Source organism: Myripristis murdjan, chromosome 7, assembly GCF_902150065.1.
Source record: "Myripristis murdjan chromosome 7, fMyrMur1.1, whole genome shotgun sequence".
Lineage (NCBI taxonomy): Eukaryota > Metazoa > Chordata > Actinopteri > Holocentriformes > Holocentridae > Myripristis > Myripristis murdjan.
Genome location: NC_043986.1, coordinates 33636011 through 33654842, shown reverse-complemented (window position 1 = coordinate 33654842; position 18832 = coordinate 33636011). Strand labels below are relative to the sequence as shown.

The window sequence follows — 18832 nt, the reverse complement described above, 5'->3', positions numbered from 1 at the left end:
CAACATTACATAGGCTTAACTGATAGCGTTCACTATCATCTATATCTGCTGAATATGAATAAAAATCATTTTTTTATTAACTGTTTTAGCAGTCGCAGGGGGAAAGAGGAAGCTACGCCTGTGTGTGTTTTAGGGGACGCTGAACACGCCAGTCTTGGTCCTGTGTTGCTATGGCCTTCTGATCCAGAGATTACATTGACCATTATCATGGTCCATAAGGGCCTAATCCACTCAAAGAAGGTTTAACATCACTTTACAAGTGTCTCTTTTCAAATCTAAAATGCACATGTGAATACCAAGTGCACGAAGATGATCATTTTGATCATATTCCCGTTTATAACTGTATTTCTCCGATTATCAACATGTGCAAAGATCCAGTAACTTCTGCACTTCCTGTATCAGTCCATCCCAGAGGAGCAGCAGCCACCACAGAGACAGAAATAAACTGCTTGAGTTTGTTTTCTTCATTGAAGTAGCTACATTAGGCCAGCTATGTTGTGGCTAGCCATTTGCCAAGCTTCCTCTTTTCCCTCACTCACCTCACTATTACACAAATTTCAGGCACCTTTCAGGTACCTGCCAGCCACCTGTTAGTCCCTTCTCTCTGGTTGGAGGTGGGGTGATCAGTGAAATCACCTGGCACCAGTTTGACACCCCTGCCTTAGACTGTGCAAGAAATTTGTTCTACTGTTGATAATTGTTTTGTTATTTTAAAGACAGCCAACATTTTTACACCATTTTGGGCTGTTAAAATTCTGCTACACAGCATCAAATTCAAACAGTATTTATTTAACAATTTAAGTGGATTAAAGTGGTTAGTTTGAAGAATGTTAGCTGGGGGGAAGTCCACCTCAATGGCAGGAGGCTAACAGTTAGCATTTGGAGCATCCAGCCAGTATCCAGCACTCAGTAACACTGAGAGGAAGAGAGCACCACTACTGTCCTACATAACAGCTAGGGGGGAAGAGAAATAATATAAATTTTGTAAATGGGTGAACTATCTCTTCAACTAAATTGTTTTGGTTGGCTCAGCATCAATTCTGCCCTTCCTGCAGCCTTATGGGGCACTCTGGATGTGTGGTTGTTTACAGAGCCATTATGCATGTGGCTTAGTACACTGTCACTAGTACATGCCTGAACCTCACCCGAGTCCAGGCCTTCAGATACGGCCCTTCTGATCAAGAGAAATTAAAGTAGGCTACAGGCCTACTTAGGCTACTGTTGGTGTGATGGATGGTGTTTTACTGTGTTGGTGTTTTTCATCCCGTTGTCTGTCTTTTGTGGACGTGTCAGAACAACTCAATGGCCCTATTTTCATGGGTCCCCAAACACCACTGCAAACAGCGCTATTACCAACTGATATTTTGGTGACCTGGAAACATGCTTTGCCCATTCATGTGGTATTTTCATGATTGCGCAACAGGCTCGGTGCAAAAGTGGGAGGGGTCATGCGCTCAGATTTGAAGGTTTATTTAACTAAGGATGCGCAAGGCAGGGTGCCAATCAACTTCAATTCTGCCCTTCCTGCAGCCTTCCTATCACTCTGGATGTGTGGCTGTTTGGAGACCTATCATGATCCTGCCTGTCAGAAATAGGGGTACAGCAGGAGTCCATCCCCAAGGTACAAGCAACACAAATGTTCACCTCGGGCTAATTATTGGACCTCAAGGTTATTATGTGCACTTTTTTCAGAACCAGAAAGGTACATATATGTTCCAAAGCAGTAAAAGGTACATGTATGCACTGTTTCCTCTAAATGTTAATAGTCCACATACAATACATTAATCAATAAATAAATGAATGAATTAATAAATACCCCAATCAATCAATCAATCAATCAATCAATCAATCAATCAATCAATCAATAAGGTAAAATACTAATTTAAGGTAGATTTGAACTTGTAGGCTACGGTTGAGTAGCCTTGAAATGTAAAGAGTTTTGTAGATTTGTGGATGTGAGAAATAGGTATTACAATTATCCAGTCAACATTGTAGTTATAATACACAGACAAGACTGGGCTCCATAAGGTACAAATAACAACCCAATGTCAAGAGGACAAAAGCTGGACCTCGGAGACCAGCCGTGACAAGCCCTTGTACCCCTCAGGGTACAGTTATGTGCTTTATTTTCTGAGAGTGTATACTACATATGCCAACATCTCAGCAGCAACGTAGATTTAACTATTGTGTTGTCATGGGCAATAACTATATAGTGAAGTGAATATATGGCATGCTGAAAATGCATGCATATAATGTTTCATGCATGCATTATAACATATAGTGTGAGATTGTGGGCTTTGGATGTGACTGGCTAGAACTTCTGTGTGATGCTTAGGACATGAAATACTCACCATAGGCCTTTGGCAGGTCTGAGGGACGAGTTTGTGACAGCGCTTATGGACCAGCAGTTTGCAGTTGATACACTTGTAGCCCTGCCTCCCCAGCCCCCATATCCTTTCACTGCAGTGGCCACAGTAGGCTTTCTATAGGACAGACACAAGAAAGGAAACACTGACCTGTTACTCTTTAACCAGCCATCTGAGCTCACATAGTCCTTGACATAATCACCACTGATGTGGTCATCAAGGATTCATTAAAAGGGTGCACTGATAAATAAAAAGTGTCACAATGTGATGGAATTAAAGTAACAGACTACAAGGTAATTCTTTCCTCATGAAGTCACCACCTGCGGCTGATTACACATATTCTCGTTTGGTTATATTCATAATAATAATATACTTTATGTGCACTCACATTTAATATTCCACCACTTCATATTGTACAAATACAGAATGTCTGTAGGTCCTGGAAAAGTTTAAAATGACTTGAATATCCTAAAAGTCCTTGAATTTTGCTGACATTTTTTAAATGCTGTGATTTCTTCATGCACCGTTTTATAGTACGAAATCAGCCCAGTCATGTAGATCCATGCTTTGAGAAGACAAAGGTTTCTTTAAAATTTCAGTGGTGAAATCTGTGGTATTTCATTCTGGTATTGAAAAGGCATTAGAACATCTTAGATGTATCTTTATGAAAACTGTAAATGATATTTCTTATACCTGTACTGGTATATTTTTATTTTCTTTGAAGAGCCATTGAAAGAAATGGTTCTTCAAAAAATTGTGGTCCGACAGGTTCTTTTCTGGAATCAGAATTGATGAGTGAAGAACTATATTCAGTTACAATGGACACCTTTAGTCTTTGCTCAAGAAATGAGAATTAACTGCTATTTCTAAGTATCTTTACTCTTCTCTCTCCCTTGAGGTAACCACTTGCAGGTCCATCAAAGAACTGCTTTTTATGGCTCTGTGGTGCACCTTTGAACCATATAAAGAAAAGAATCCCAGTCTAAAAGGTTCTTTGTGGAACTAGAAAAGGTTCTCCTATGGCATCAGAGTGAGGAACCCTTCTCTATTCCAGCTGGCATGTTTGTTTTTCTGTGTGCACGGTATCACAATGAATTTGATAATGACAAATCTATCATGAATGCCAGAAACCAAGGATGCTGCTCACAGACACCCAGAGTAAACAATTAAGACTGTCAGGACTGAACCTCTAACTCTACCTCATCCATATGTGCTGTGGAGCCAAGACCCACAAAAAAATCACTCCCTATTATGTAAGTTGTTCTCCAGAGTGTCCCTGGATTGGTTTGTACAAGTTTTTTGAGCTTCTCTGTTACATGCTATATTAGTTTCAAAGGATGTTTAGTTTACAGCTCAGTGGCCCCTGACATCAATAAATCTGCCACCAAGTATCTCACAAGAGACTAAGCACTTAAGATGCTGTGTACGTACCTTAGTGTATTGACAACATTCATTCTAAGCGTGTGTATACTAACTGTATGAGGAACAAAGCACCCCAGTCAAAGCACTGTTGCTATGGAAATGCTTCACACAGACTTCAAAAGCTTTCTTCAGTCTCCCTAATCTAACTCAATGGAGAGGTTCAGACGTGTTTAAAAATAATCCAAAAAAAAATTCTTGTCAAAGAAAATCTGTTTTCCTTGTTTAACACACCCAGCCAGGGAGCAATTAAGGTATTATAAAAAAGTGACTGCAAAATGCCTGCTGCATTCTGTCAGGCCTTGGAGAACATTTCCACTAACTCGACCAGGGAATATTACTTATGCCATTTATTTCTTCAAGACATCAAATTTCATGCTGTTATATACTCAAGTTTGGGTCAGAATGGCATCTTAAAACATTTCAACAGTGTGCTTTCATAATAACACTTAATAGAGGCTTTGCAACATCTGCAACATATGCCATCATAGAGATCCACTGGACAGCTGGTTTTGTACAAATAATCGATTAAACTGAGCTAGAAAAATAGAGGACAGTTATGGTGGGGGTCTAGAACAATTCACTAATATGTTAAGGTACACAGTGTGTTAAGGTACTTTTGTTACTTTTGTTTCTGTATGTAAGTTACTGTAGCCTAACTGATTTTCCAGATCTTCTTTTCACCTTGAGATTGTACTAAAAACACTCCAGGTAGATGCCTTTGGAAGTATGCAAATCAGATGCCTTTGCTGCAAAACTGACAGTGATAGATAGCTGGCAACAAGTAGACATTATCTAAAAACAAAACCGCTTACATGCATCACTGATGAAATTATTAAAAAAAAAAAAAAAAAGCAAAGACATTTACCATGTTCACTGAATTCTTGAGACAGCTGAACTGTACATTTAGGTACACCAACAACTGATGACAGCCACTATTGCAGGCCTTGAAAATGGTTAAAGCTCCCTATACTTACACTCTTCTACTTCTCTGTACTCATTACACACTGATGAAGCTCCCATTCTTTCTCAGTTGTCATACTGACGTTTATTGCTGATGTGTCCCCACTCACCCAAGTGTACAGCACTCTTTTAAACATGGATTAGCAGCACAGGGGAGCACAGAGCAACTAATGAGGATATTTCACCACCATGTGGCCTCATATCATATCCAGACAACTATACAACCCAACACTCTACCAAAGTTCAATTTTGCTTTAAGCAACAAATTCAGTTCCTCTATCAGTCCGTATTTAATAAGGGGGCCTCAGAAGACTCATAGCTAACAGAGCTAACACCCACTGACCTTTACTGTGCCCCATAAAACAGGCAGTGCTGCTAAGTGAGGGCATTGCTATGGGAAGCAACGTGGACTGGAACCCCAGAAGTGCATTAACTGGATGCACTGCTGGCTTTGAGTCAAAGCAGCTGAGTCTGAAGCTCAGAAACATCTTTGACCCAGACTGCTAAGTCCCCACAGCTCGGTTTCAGTAAGAGATGTTAGGGATAATGTAATCCCTGCAAAGTCTGCTGGAGGTTGGGATTTTCATTTGCTCTATTCAGCTATCTTAAGTGATGGAGCTGACCACAAATTGACATTGAGGGTTGTGAACATTAATAGTTATCCACATGGTTTCCCTTGACATGAATAACAAAACGCATGAGAAAGAGGGCAGTTATACCAGTTATACTAGAACCATGTTCTGCAGCAGATGGACAGTAGAACCCTCTTTACACCTGCTATTAACATGCATGTCATATCCAGAGTGTATCAAGATGGCTGGATTAGATTCACACCCGGTGTTAATATACGTCTCCGGTGTCTCCAATTATGAGACGATCACACTTTAACTGCTATGTCTTATCTACTGTGTGACTTTTTTTTTGTTACAAGTATCTGTATATGAACATATTTCCACCTACGACAGCTTCCCATCAAGAGTGAATTATTTGTTGTGTCATAGTATTTCAAGGCCCTCTCCCGGCACCCTCCCCTTTTGTTTTGAGAGAAATAACCATTCATCAGAATTTTCTAATTTGACTGCAACACTGTCACTACCCATTGTGGCGCTATACCCACAGGAAGCACTGCTCTGAGCTATGGCTCTGTATGTAAATATGAATACATTCTAAACCTTTTCTGATTTTTTTTCTTTTTGTGTAATTAATCAGAAATCTTGTGTGTAATTAAACTGAAAAATTGTGCGCAGGGACATATGTAAATATGAAACTGAAAAGAATTTGAACTTCTAACTTGACTCTGGTTGCCTTAAAGTTGATAAAGATAAGTAAAGATATTTCTGTTATTTTTATTCTGTAGTAGTTAAAATAAGTACAACCTGTTAAGTAGAGAGAGAAATAGGATTCCTTCATCACTAGCATCACTTGCTTTTTGAAGGTCAAATTTTTTATAATTTTCATGCATAAATTGGTGCCCTTGCCAGGGATAAAAATCTTGGCCAAAATGCACCCATTGCACTATTAAAAAAAAAAATCCAAGGGACATGTCCCCAGAGCCCCATAAGTGACGTTGCGCCTTCAATGGTCATCAACAAGAAGGTTCAGTCAAAAAAACTTCTCACCAGCACCCATGCAGATCACAATCAGTCCTCAATGCATCGTGGGTGCATTTACATCTGTATTTTTATGTGGTCTATCTGATCAGCCGAGGTGGAGGTCAATAACAGGTGGAGGGGGGAAGAAACTGCACAGGCTATCTGCCACGATGAATGGCAATTACACTCGTTCATCATGGCATCACTTGAGGAAACTGTCAAACTGAAGCTCATGTTCCGTGCGTGGAACAGCTAAGCCTGGTTGGCCATAGTCATGCAGCTGATTTTTAGAGGAATAAAAGGCTGTGAGGATGAGAAAGGCTTTTATCGATCGACAGTCATCCTCTCAGCGTAGCAGACAGCACTGCAGGTCATGACTGCCAGGAAACCTACTTGGCTGATATGCTGAGAAATGATGAGCTGTCTAATCCACCAATGACAAAGAAACCTGCACCTATCTCAGAGCAGCCTATACCGGTGCTCTTTAATGTTTGGCCCCTTTACCACAATTTCCCCACATTTTACATTGCTACAAACCATTTTGCAAATCATGTGGGGGCTCTAAAGATTTCACCACATATAATCAAAATCCCTCCATTTTCAAATATGAAACTATAATATTGTGCTTCTGTGACTGATGGAGAACTAATAATTGGCTTTGTAAAGCATACAAGGTCCCTTTCACTCCGCTCAATTTCAAGTCATCAAAACCCAACAGTGCTGCCGTGTTTAGGAAAACTAATGTGGACGACTTTATTATGGTGATGGAATACTGCTGTGAAGAAAGTTTGAAGTCTCTGAAAGTTTCATATCATAGCGGAATGAATGGAAACAAACGACTGGATAAAAAGAGAAAAAAATTCTATCAGAGTTCTAAAATATGACTGCTTGCTTTGGGAGAAGATTATCAGAAACATGAAATTATATACACTTTGTAGATATTACACTAAACATGCAGAATCACTGGTATGGTCCTTTGAGAACTGAACTGAAACTTGTAGCTCTCCCAAAATTCTGCACAGTAGATCATAACGTGGAGCATACACATGCACAGTATCTCCATAAACCATAAATCTATTTGTACTGTCTGCACCGAAGACCTGACTAATGACTTTGTTCCACGTGTACACAATAATGTCACAACTGTGTCATAACCTAGTTGAGATCATTCAGGCTGACTGGATGCATCTTTATATCAGATTACATTACATGAAACTTTAATGATCCTGTCGGGAAAGTAGGCCATTGGCTGCAACAGAAAATGATAAAGACAAAGTATAAGGCATAAAACAGAATAGAGCAATATACATACATATACAATCCCAACACTGAGACAGAGACATACTATGAATAAAAAACAGTATGGATCTTAACACAAAGTGCACAAGTAGAACACAACAGGTAAGTCCCAGATATACCACTATCTAGAAGAGCAAAAACAAGTTTTGATTATAACAGAAAGTGAAAACTTTTCATAGCAAAATTTATATATAAATATACAGCCATTCTCAATCATAAAACAGGGCTGCAACGGAGACAAAGGAGAGTATCCCAACCCCACTAACAGAGACACCTATTGTCTGAGGCTGGGGGATATAGACAAAATCCAAAATCACAATATTCTTGACTGAATACCTTTATATTGATATTACCACGATATAGGAGATGACTGTCGGTGCTTTCACAAAATATTCTTCTAAATGAAATTCATGATAAACAGTCATTAGTAATTTAGATATGATGACCAAGCAGGTAGAGGCAAATAATAGAATAGCAGGACAGTCTCAGTTCAGAAAATTGCATCCTTTTACTAGAATGCAGCCTAAAACTAGTACAAAATCAAGCGTGGTCTCAAAATGTAGCTAAAGATGAGACCTTTCCACAACGTGTTTGAACCAACCACCTATCCCACATGCTGATATGACACTTGAATGTTTTCCCAAAATGCTCTTTTTTCCAGTTTTCTCTGGTGAATTATCAGAAAACATATGACACATCCAGGATACCAATGCTTGTTTCTATTCCCCTGTGCCACAGACTTAAACTGGTCCAGTTTTGCTGTTTTGATGCTCAAAGTTGGTTACAGAAAAAATCACTTTATAAAAAAAAACAAAAAAAAAAGATTTTGGCTTAGGATTGTGACACCTAGGACGGATGTAAAATTGACTCGGTTGCAGTTCTTAACGGAGCTCAAGTGTGTTTTTCCATTCTGAAAATGTCATGTGCCTATCTCTATTAGGAATGAGGTTAGGAGGCCTCAAAATGCTAAAAATGATGTGAAAACCCCTATGTACTTTGAGTACCTGTAACTCAGAAAATATTCATAGTATGAATGTAAATTCTGCTGCATTAAATAAGCATTAATATGCTAAACATATTGTAGAAAAAAGTCAGCTGATTCTGAGGGGGTCAGGTTAGAGGAACCAGGATTTTGCAAAATTGTGACTGAAAGAATGAACACAAATTCAACCATTACCCACAATAATTGTGAAAGTGTGCTATCTGGTCCAATCTCCACAGTATTTCAGAATTACAGAATGCACACACACACACACACACGCACACACACACACACACACACACACACACACATATATATATATATATATGTATATATACACACATACATATCAATGCCATACATTTTTCCTGTTAATTAATTTGGATTCAAGTTGGATTCTTGACAAGGAATATAATTTCCTGCGGCTCAATAATTTCCACAATTTTAACATGAGATCAGACTAAAAAAAACACAAAAACACACACACACACAAAACACTATACAAATGCTCCATGACTCAGATAAATTTGTCATACCCTTACATTCTGGTCTTTAAATATTGGCCACTTAATCCGCACATTAAAAACCATCCATGAAGTTGAGAAACTTGATCATACATTTACATCACAGGTCACGTGTTCTCCAGTGACAGCTGCAGTGTGAAAGTTTATGCTGTCAGAAAAAGGGAGTTTTGTCATTTTGTGCAGCAATAATCACAAAAAGCCCTGTGAAATCCTGGAAGTCTGTGTTTCTTATAATAAATCTGAACTCAGTTTGTTTATTTTAAATTTAAAATAACTGGATGAATCAATAAAGGCATGTTTGAGTATCCTGGTTAATATTAGAACATTAATGATCATTTGTACCCACTCAGTATTCAGTTCTCATCCTGATACACCACTCTAGTCAGCAAGTCTGTATAGAAACAAATCCTCTGCAACTGTACCAGCGAGAGAGGGGGAAAGTCTGGCTTCCCCCTTCAGCTCTCAGCGGAGCTCTTGAACAAACGTGACGGTTTTTGTTTGGGTTTTCTATTTAGCGCCGTGGGACGCGGGTGTCAGTCATCTCCCTAATAGAGCGCACGGAGCGGAGAACAGCCGATGGGGACGAGCGATTTCTGCTTCATCAACGTGGAAGTGAGGAGCTTAAAGAGACCCCATTATGTCTAATGGGAGAGATTCACAAAGCATCTTTCTCCACTGCAATGTCAGGAGGAGATGGAGCAGGAGGGAAAGGAAGAGGAGGGAGGAGAGAGATAGAGAGTTAGAGGATGCAGACAGAGAAATTGAGGCAAGGGGAGAAAAGAGGGAGGGATGGAGTGAGACAGGGAAAGAGAAGGGAGGAGAAACCTGACCTACTTCTCCTTGACTTATTTATATGCTGAGGACAACATGGTGAACCAACCAGAAGCCTGGAAATCAAGCATAGCAACAACAGTCAGAGAGAGCCCAGCTCAAAAACAAACCAGTTAACAATAGAGATTTACCTCTATGTCCAGACAAGAAGCACAGTGAACTTTCATTTTTAGAACTTTGAGAAAAGAAAAAATCTGCAGCTACCCTGACACATTGATATATAGCAACAAAAAGCATGAGGGCAACAGACTAGACCGGCTGCTATAAGTAAAGGCAGAATGAGTGGTAGTTTCCTAAAAAAAAAACAAAAAAAACAATGGGCCTCATTCACTAATATCTTCCTATGTTTTTTTTTCTCAAATTTCTTTTTAAGAATGATCATAAGAGAACTCTATCTGGGATTCATGGTAAGTTTTAAATCTCCAGACTCTTATCCCACTGTCCTTGTTTGTTGAGAGCACATGCCAGTTGTCCCAAATTTGCACACAGCAGGTAAAAGGGCATGAGACTGCAGGGCTGTGTGAACACACACACAGAACCTGATCCAATTGAGAGAAGTCAAGAATTCCCAAACGAAAGTGTAAAAAGGTTGAAGCACTGCAGGAAGTGAAGAGAAAAACCTATCTTATATATATTTTATTGTGCAAGAAAGTGATCATAAAACAAGTGAGGACAAGTGCCAGGACACACAAACAGATAGTGCCACATGCATCGGCACAACAAGGGAACACTGCGATGGCACAACGGAGCTGGCAACCTCTGCGAGCAGAACCCACAACTCATATTTCAATCCTTAGCATCAGTAGTGGATATAAAGTGATGATTGAGAAAAGGACACACAACTGATGAAGTTTAAAAAAAAGAAAAAAAGTTTGAGCTAAAACCTGTGTTGGTGTTGTGTTTACTTTAACAGACCTTAATAATTTGTAAAATAATGAAAATAATTCTTTAAAAAAATTATATATGATATAAATATTGTTGTAATTTAAATCCCATAATGTTATACAACTATAGAAGAAAAAAACTGTGTGTAGATTCTGTTCCTACCTAAGAATAATGAGAAAATGTTGGTGAATGCCAGAATTTTCTTGACAACTGAGTAAGTGGGTTTGAACAACAAATCTGTTCTTGAGAACGGCTGATGAATGAGGCCCAATGTATAGACTAGTATAAACGCAATCCTTCACAGTCATGACTTGTGAGCCACTAGCAGTGTGTGTTGGTGTGTGTGTCTGCAGAGACGCTGCCCTCTGCCTGGATTTTCTTGTTTTGCTGAGCTCGGCGCTCTTCTGCGCATCGGCCTTTGCAGCTCCTAACCAATCACAGCGCACAGTGCTAGATCGATAGCACAACATCCAATAGCGAGGCAAAACGCCAAGCGGACAAAGCTCGTTCCACAACGAGAGTGAATGTGGGGTCGGCTTTCACCCGCTGGCGAGCGCTGAAGGAGAGGATGAGGATGAAGAGCGACGCCACGCTGGCCTGTTGGACAGGGAGGGGCTGCCAGCTGCCAGCAGTTAGCTTAGCCAGGGAGGAGGGGCCAGCTTTGAATGTTGTGTTTACAAACTGCAGCCAACAAAATCCTACTCATACTGCCTTTCAGCTAGTAGTTTTGGGTGACGTCTAATGGTGCTGGTTGATACCGTAATGTATCAGTGCAGATCAGTTGCAAATCTGCTGCCATGGGAGATTCTTTTTGCTCTATCCTGTGCCATGTTAATGTTTTGGAAGCAGGCTGTGCACCAGTACCACTGCTGTCTTCTCATCAGTAGGAAGTCAAAAAGTACTAGATGAATCACCATGAAATGTGGTGGGACATATGGTTATGGGCCAGCAAGAAGTGATTTTAACTTTTAAGGCCATTCAGCCTTAAAGTGATAGTTCACCCATTTTGAATTAATTGATATTATTTCACTTCCCCTGGCTAACTTCAGTGTTAGGGAGGGAAGTCCACCTTGATAGCACGAGGCATTTGGAGCCTCCAGCCAGTATCCAGCACTCAGTAACAATGAAAGGAAGAGAGCACTACTACTGTCCTACAGAACAGCTGGGGGGCAGTGAATTAATATCACATTTTTTGTAACAGGTGACTGTTACAAAAGAAGATGACAACTAGGGTTTGGGGCATGTTCATGGATAGGCCAATTCAAAATAGCAAAGACAATGGAGGGCTAGATAGTTTCCAAGATAAAACGGCCCCAGGCCACATTGTGAGATCGGGATGTGATGTGCTGACCCTCTCACACTAGCAAAGATGCCGTTCTTACTTCAATTTTGACAATTTGTCTCGGACCCTCTGAGACACCAAAATTGGCTGTGACAACACTTTAAAATAGTCAAGGTTACACTGACCAGCTGTCCACCCTGACTGGCAGAAAGTTGCTTGTCCTGTGCCAGCAAAGTTGGCAAAAAATGGGTGTGGCTTAGCACAAATGGGGCTGTAACTTTGGTGGACATCTGCGCTGGTCAGTTAGTCAGTTGGTCGGTCCGTGTTATGGGTCAAAAATATTTTTCCTGCTGTGAATAGTACTAGGGCTAAGAAAAATGTGTAAGTGCCTTGATTCCTGAATCAAGCTAACTGATTCTTGCTTACTGCATCAGATGAATTTCTAGTCAAATGCATCTTCATCTAATACAAATACTGACCTGAAATAAAAATAGTGACAAGTTGCTTGCACGGGAACCTTAAACTACCTGGACTTGGTGAAAGAATCTGGGCAAGATAAATTGTTTACTACTTTGATATAACTGGCATGCCCCACCGATCTTTTATCAGATAAGTGAGGCTCCAGTATCCAACCATTATTAGCACATCAATAGTAGTGAACACACTGAGTAATGGATGTTTGGCTGTAGCTTAGTCAGCATCTCAATGCACTAAGCTCATCCACTGTCTGGTCTAGACATTATGTCTACAGCACCTGTGGGAGACGTTTCATCCTGAGGCCAGTTTTCTCTCCCTTGTTAACCAGTTGTTAACCTTGTTAACAAAGCTCTCCAGTGCAGAAATCTCTGTCTTCTCATCTCTACTGTCCTTTAAACAGAATAATTATGCCACCAGATCAGTAGTTCTAGCACATGAACAAACACAAACACAGTGGATGATGCCATGATATAGAATAAGTCTTGGCTTTTGAGGAAGTTAAATAGCTCTTTTGTTGTTATTTTCCTGTTTGAATTGGATCAGGCAGGTAACGTCTACAGGAGACGTGCACAGTAATCCGTTACCAGGAAGAAACAACCTCATTGCACTTTGACAAATAAATCTTGTTGCACAAAAAAGAATACTGGGATTGTCTTTAAAACTGACATAATCCACTTGGGTTGTGTTTGTTTATGTGCTAAAAGTGTTTGTGATCTGTTTTGCTGTGCTATGGAAGTGAATCAAGAGCTAGGGCTGGTATGATAATCCAGTATTGTGGATTATCAGCCCAGGGGAGCACAAAACAACTAATAAGGATATTTCACCACCATGTGGACTCATATCACACCCAGGTAACTACAAGCCACACTTGACCAAACTTCAATTTTGCTTTGCTTACAACAATTTGCTTGTTGGTAACCTGAAGGTGGAACCTTTTGGTAAGGAACAAAAATGGTATGATTCAACCTGGCCCAAACTAAGATGATGAAAGGGATGGATTTTTTGCAGAAGAGGAGCTTAAAAAACCAAACGAACATGACAGTTCTTCTCTTTTTCATCTTCTGTCTGTTACCTCTAAGCAGCAATAAGAGCCCTCTTCCATCATCCCTCCAGAGGTAACTGCTACTTACAGTAAGGGCTGATTGAAACAACATTAAGGTCTGCCTCCTGCCTTCCAGAGTAGCCACTGTGCATTACCGGCAAAAGAACAAAGTCAGTGCAGGGCATATGCTAATGTTGACTCTGAAATAAATACTTGCTCAAATAAGCTGAGGTGGCACAGCAAGACTCGGCTCTAATGGCACAACTGAGGTGTTTTTGTGTGTGTAGTACAGAGCTGAAATAAACATAACACATAAACTGATATACATAACTAGGTCACCATTAATTATTCATCAAAATCCAGATAGCTGAGCTGTAGCAGTGACTTGATTACCTGTCATATATAATTCAGCCGCAGTATGTTTATGACAAACTGCACTGTATGGCCAGAAGAATAACACAACCACACTTTTTTCAAAAATATTATTGTGTTAGTAGTCTCTTGAATAAAAGCAATTGATTCCTGCAATGAGGTAAATAATCATTGCAACAACTAGATATGTTATAATGCTACACACTGTACCATGCTCTTAAAATGTCTGAAAAATTAAGTTGCATTTTTGATGCAAATATTACATAGAGTTTTCAAGAATTATATGCATTCAAATTAAAGCAAATGAAATAATGCAAATAACATGAATTATGTAGCCTCACCAAAAAATGTAAAAGGGACTGGTAGCAGTGTGGATTTTATGTTGCATAAGTTGCACTTCAATTTGGTCACATGTCCTCTCTTGGCTTAATGCAAATGAAAGCACATTAATACAGCATGCTAAACATGCTTTGTTTTCATCAGATCTCCCCAGCTGGACTTCATGTTTCTTCTTCAGAGCTTTACAACTTTGATTGGCTATGTTCAATCAGGAAATAGTCTGTTTTTGCCAGCTGTGTTTCTCTCATAATACATATATACATGCTCATCATCACCAATCACAGTGCTGTAGCACAGCAAACCACTTCTGCTGGAGATCACATATTGCAGAGTCATGCTATTTGCTGGCCCTCGCAGTCCAAAAAAAAAAAAAAAAAAAAAAAAAAATCATCAAAATTTAGCATTCCCCTGATGAAGACATCTGTCAAAATGTAGGGTTTGCAGCTATTGCGCCAGCTAATACTTTTTGAAGTAGACATGCTAAAACTATTACTCAGGCATGTGCTTCCCCTTTGTGTCAGTGAGATGTGAGGACACTCACCCTGTTAAAGCGCTTGGCCTGGAAGAGGTGTCCGTTGACTCGGTACAGTTTCCTCCATCTTCTGGCCCCGCGGCGATAGATCGACTCTAGGAGAGAGAGGAAACAGTTGTAGAGTAGCAGCATGATGAGGGATTGATGAAGAGATGGAGAGGAGGATAGAGGTATGGTAAACTAAAGTGAAAGAGAGAGGGAGGTGGAGAGACAAAGCGATTGGAAGAGAATGCTAAAAGCAGAGGCAAAATCTAAAGCCCTTTAAGCCACTCTCTCTCTCTCTCTCTCTCTCTCTCTCTCTCTCTCTCTCTCTCTCTCTCTCTCTCTCTCTCTCTGAAAACTGTCAAAGCACGAGGGGGAGGACAACCATCAGGTTTCTCTGAGATAGACGCATGCTCACACACACACACACACACACACGCACGCACACACGCACGCACACACGCACGCACATACACACACACACACACACACACACACACACACACTCACTCAGTGCTTTCTTCTTTCCTTCTCCATGCCCTCCCTCACCAGCCTCATCCTCTATGTCTCTATCATCCCTTCCTTCTTCCACCATCCTTCCTCTTTCCTGCCTCTATCCCTTTCTTCAAGCCATCATCCTGGGTCTTATTAGTGCTCTAATTGCTTTGTATTCAGATGAGACCATGAAGGTGTGAGCTATTTATACTAGGATGATGTAATCAGCTATTAATAAACTGCTGGGCACAAAGAGGGTAGCGGTGTGCTTAGGAGATAGGGTGGATCCCTCCAGATATTTCATTTACTATAAAGGGAGTTAAAACACTTTTGCCAAAACACTGCATTTCCAAAGCAAACTTGGCTAATTTTTGTGCACATTTAAAACCATAACGAAGAGACTAACAGACCTGCTAGCAGTCTGTATACGTAAGTGCACCACTTAACTACAACATTTTAGTAAAGTGATCTCATCAAAACCCTCCTTCACTTTTTTTTACTTGTTGCCTACACCCAGTGTAGGCTGCTGTAGCTGTACAGCAAGTTCTCAGCAAGGTCTCTCTCCAAACTGGATATGACACTACAGTACTTGACCACCAGAACAATGTACATTTGTGTATTGTAACATTAACTCTAGGCTACGTTTTTGTCTTTTTGCTCAATAGACCTATTTCTTTGCCCACAATATAAATCATTATTGCTTTACTGTTTACAATCTGGCTCAAACATGGTTTGTGCATCTCTCTGAGTCCAAACATCTTTATTACAATTACCAATATCATATGATTTATTAACAATAAGATCACCACCACCTAAATGTTAACAGTAATAGTAATAACAGGCCTACAAGTCTGTGAAATAAACAACCTCTGGTGAGGATATAATTGAGCACTGCGCCATCTGCTGTCAAGGAGAACAGGAAGAATAACACAGTCTGGCAACAAAAGGGGTTTTAACTTTGTTCCAAACTTATTTTTGAAATTAATACAACATTTAAGGGCAAAGAAATATCAAGGGATGTGGATGCTGGCTATTGGATGAAGGCAATCATTCAGTCAATTAAAGTTACGTTTGCTATAAGAGGTCAAAGGTAATTTCCTTAGCTATATTTTGCTTTGCGACATGTTCTGGTCTAAAATGGACATATTAAACCAATAATACTCATGTGATCTTAAAAACAGAATAGAATATTTTTATGAACGACATAAAGTTTGTGTAGCGTTTGCAGGTATTACCACTGGGGGGCTCTATTATGTTAATTCTGAATAACGTCAGTAAGTCAGACATACCAATTTGTAGGCCTTTCCCCAGCTGTAGTGGGGCAATGTCTTTTCATTACACACTCCTGAACGTCTATAGACACACTATAAAAATATCACAGGAATACTGTAGGTGGCAGTATGTGAGCCCAGTTTCCCCTCGGGGATCAATAAAGTATCTCTGATTCTGATTCTGTGTGTATCTCTCTCTTGGTCTCACATGTTGCTTGTCATTTTGAGTATGATTTTATTTCTTGGCAGAAATAACATACAAAACTGTATCATGCCATCGTGGGTGACCACAGTAGGAAACTAAACGACCAGTGATAAAACTCCTTGAAGCAAGTTAAATCTGACAGTCTCCCAACTGACAGGGAAACCTAACTGTAAGCCCCAACAAAAAAAACACAAAAAGCCAAAAAAATACACACAATAGCAAGTTCTAGCATGCCCTCTTCCCTAACCCTAACCCTAACCCTGCCCACCCGGCATCATCAGCCTTAGACTCTCATGCACAAAAAAACTCCCTCAAAACTCAAAAAATTAACAATTAGGAAAGAAATCGAGAAAACCTTGTGTGGGACAATTCATTAAAGGATCCTCCACCAGGATGGCTGAGCATGCAAAGGATGCCGAGACAGTGAAATGGACAGTAATGTGGACAAAGGCATAAGAAAAGAGATGAAGCAAGAAAACACTGTTGACAAATTAGGTCATAGTCGGTGTGCAAAGAAACAAGGGCAGTGCCTGTGTCCACAGCTAGGTACAAAAACAGTGTCAAAGACTTTGGCCAGCACTAAAGACAACAGAAGATAGGACAGCGCTCACATCCACAGACATATTAAGGCCAGAAGTACATTGCATGACCAAATGTTGCAGGACATCTCACATTTGCCAAACTACCAAGCTACCAAATCCCATCTTACATCAAGATAATGTGCAAAATTAGGGATGAGGCAGCAATGCGAGTTTCAACATTACAAGACTGAACGAGTGTGCCTCAACTTCAAATACTGCTGACGAGACGTTGAAGTTTTGTAGGTCTGGCCTCATGGGACATGACTTTTACTGGACGGAAAAGCCAAATGGGTCATTAGTGAAGAAGTCTGCATGACTAATAAAGACATCAACAAATACGCATCAGGGAGCCACAATTTTTATTTGCACATGCATATGTGCAATGAAAAGATGACAACTAGGGTTTGGGGCATGTTCATGGATAGGCCAATTCAAAATAGCAAAGACAATGGAGGGCTAGATAGTTTCCAAGATAAAATCTTCATTGTACCCTACAAGAGCAATAACAAACATTTCCAATATGTTGAAAAATGATTCAGATGTCCCAGACGGCCCCAGGCCACATTGTGAGATCGGGATGTGATGTGCTGACCCTCTCACACTAGCAAAGATGCCGTTCTTACTTCAATTTTGACAATTTGTCTCAGACCCTCTGAGACGCCAAAATTGGCTGTGACAATCATACAGACAGCAGACAGAGAATGAGGTCCTGCCGTGAGGTAGGATGGTGCTGGGGATGGCTGTATGACAGTGAATAAACAAATTTTGAGTTTGAATTTGAAGGTTTCAACTGAATTAGCTTCCCCAATTGCAGAAGGGAGTTGATACTTGACAATACACTGATGAATGATGTTTATCCTGATTACTTCTGGACTTCAACTGCACACCTAGCTACCATCTAAGTCAATCCTACACACTGCTCAGGAAATTGTATCCATGGACATATACAATAAACACATAGAAAGCAACACATAGAAAAAAATCAATTTTCATGCAAAAGTGTAATTTTTCCACAGCCAATATAGTATGCTATCAAAACTAATTTGAGAAATAATATATTAGGTACTTTTTAAAACAGGGTAACAAAGTAAATTAAGTGGTTGCTTAAAATATGACTATTGCTAAGCTATTTTGTCTTTTTTATTGATAAATTAGAAAACAATTGATTAATTTCATATTTGAATTTTCAAAACCATTATTGTAACCTGACACCAGCTCTGTTCTGCATAGCAATCAGTTATGGTTGGATCCTATTCCAGTGTGCAGATGAGATCCCGACTGTGGATATAATCATTCAGCAAGGCAGATGAATTAGAGCCTAATGAGTGATTACCCTGGTGTCAGATATGATTAACGGCAACTATTTTATTTCTATTAGGGGCAGGGTGTTTTG

The 18832-nt window shown here is 39.9% G+C and overlaps 1 protein-coding gene across 3 annotated transcripts in view; it reads right to left on the bottom strand.

Annotated features, from left to right (window-relative positions):
• Positions 1–18832, bottom strand: part of prkcz (protein kinase C, zeta) — a 142094-nt gene that overhangs the window by 50430 nt on the left and 72832 nt on the right. For 2 of the 3 annotated variants that reach the window (XM_030055229.1, XM_030055231.1), the window contains 2 exons: positions 14915–15000; positions 2352–2483 (listed from right to left, as the gene is read on the bottom strand). In XM_030055229.1, the coding sequence (XP_029911089.1) occupies positions 2352–2483; positions 14915–15000 (218 nt within the window). The remainder of the gene's footprint in view (positions 1–2351; positions 2484–14914; positions 15001–18832) is intronic. The other variant, XM_030055230.1, reaches the window with a different exon arrangement.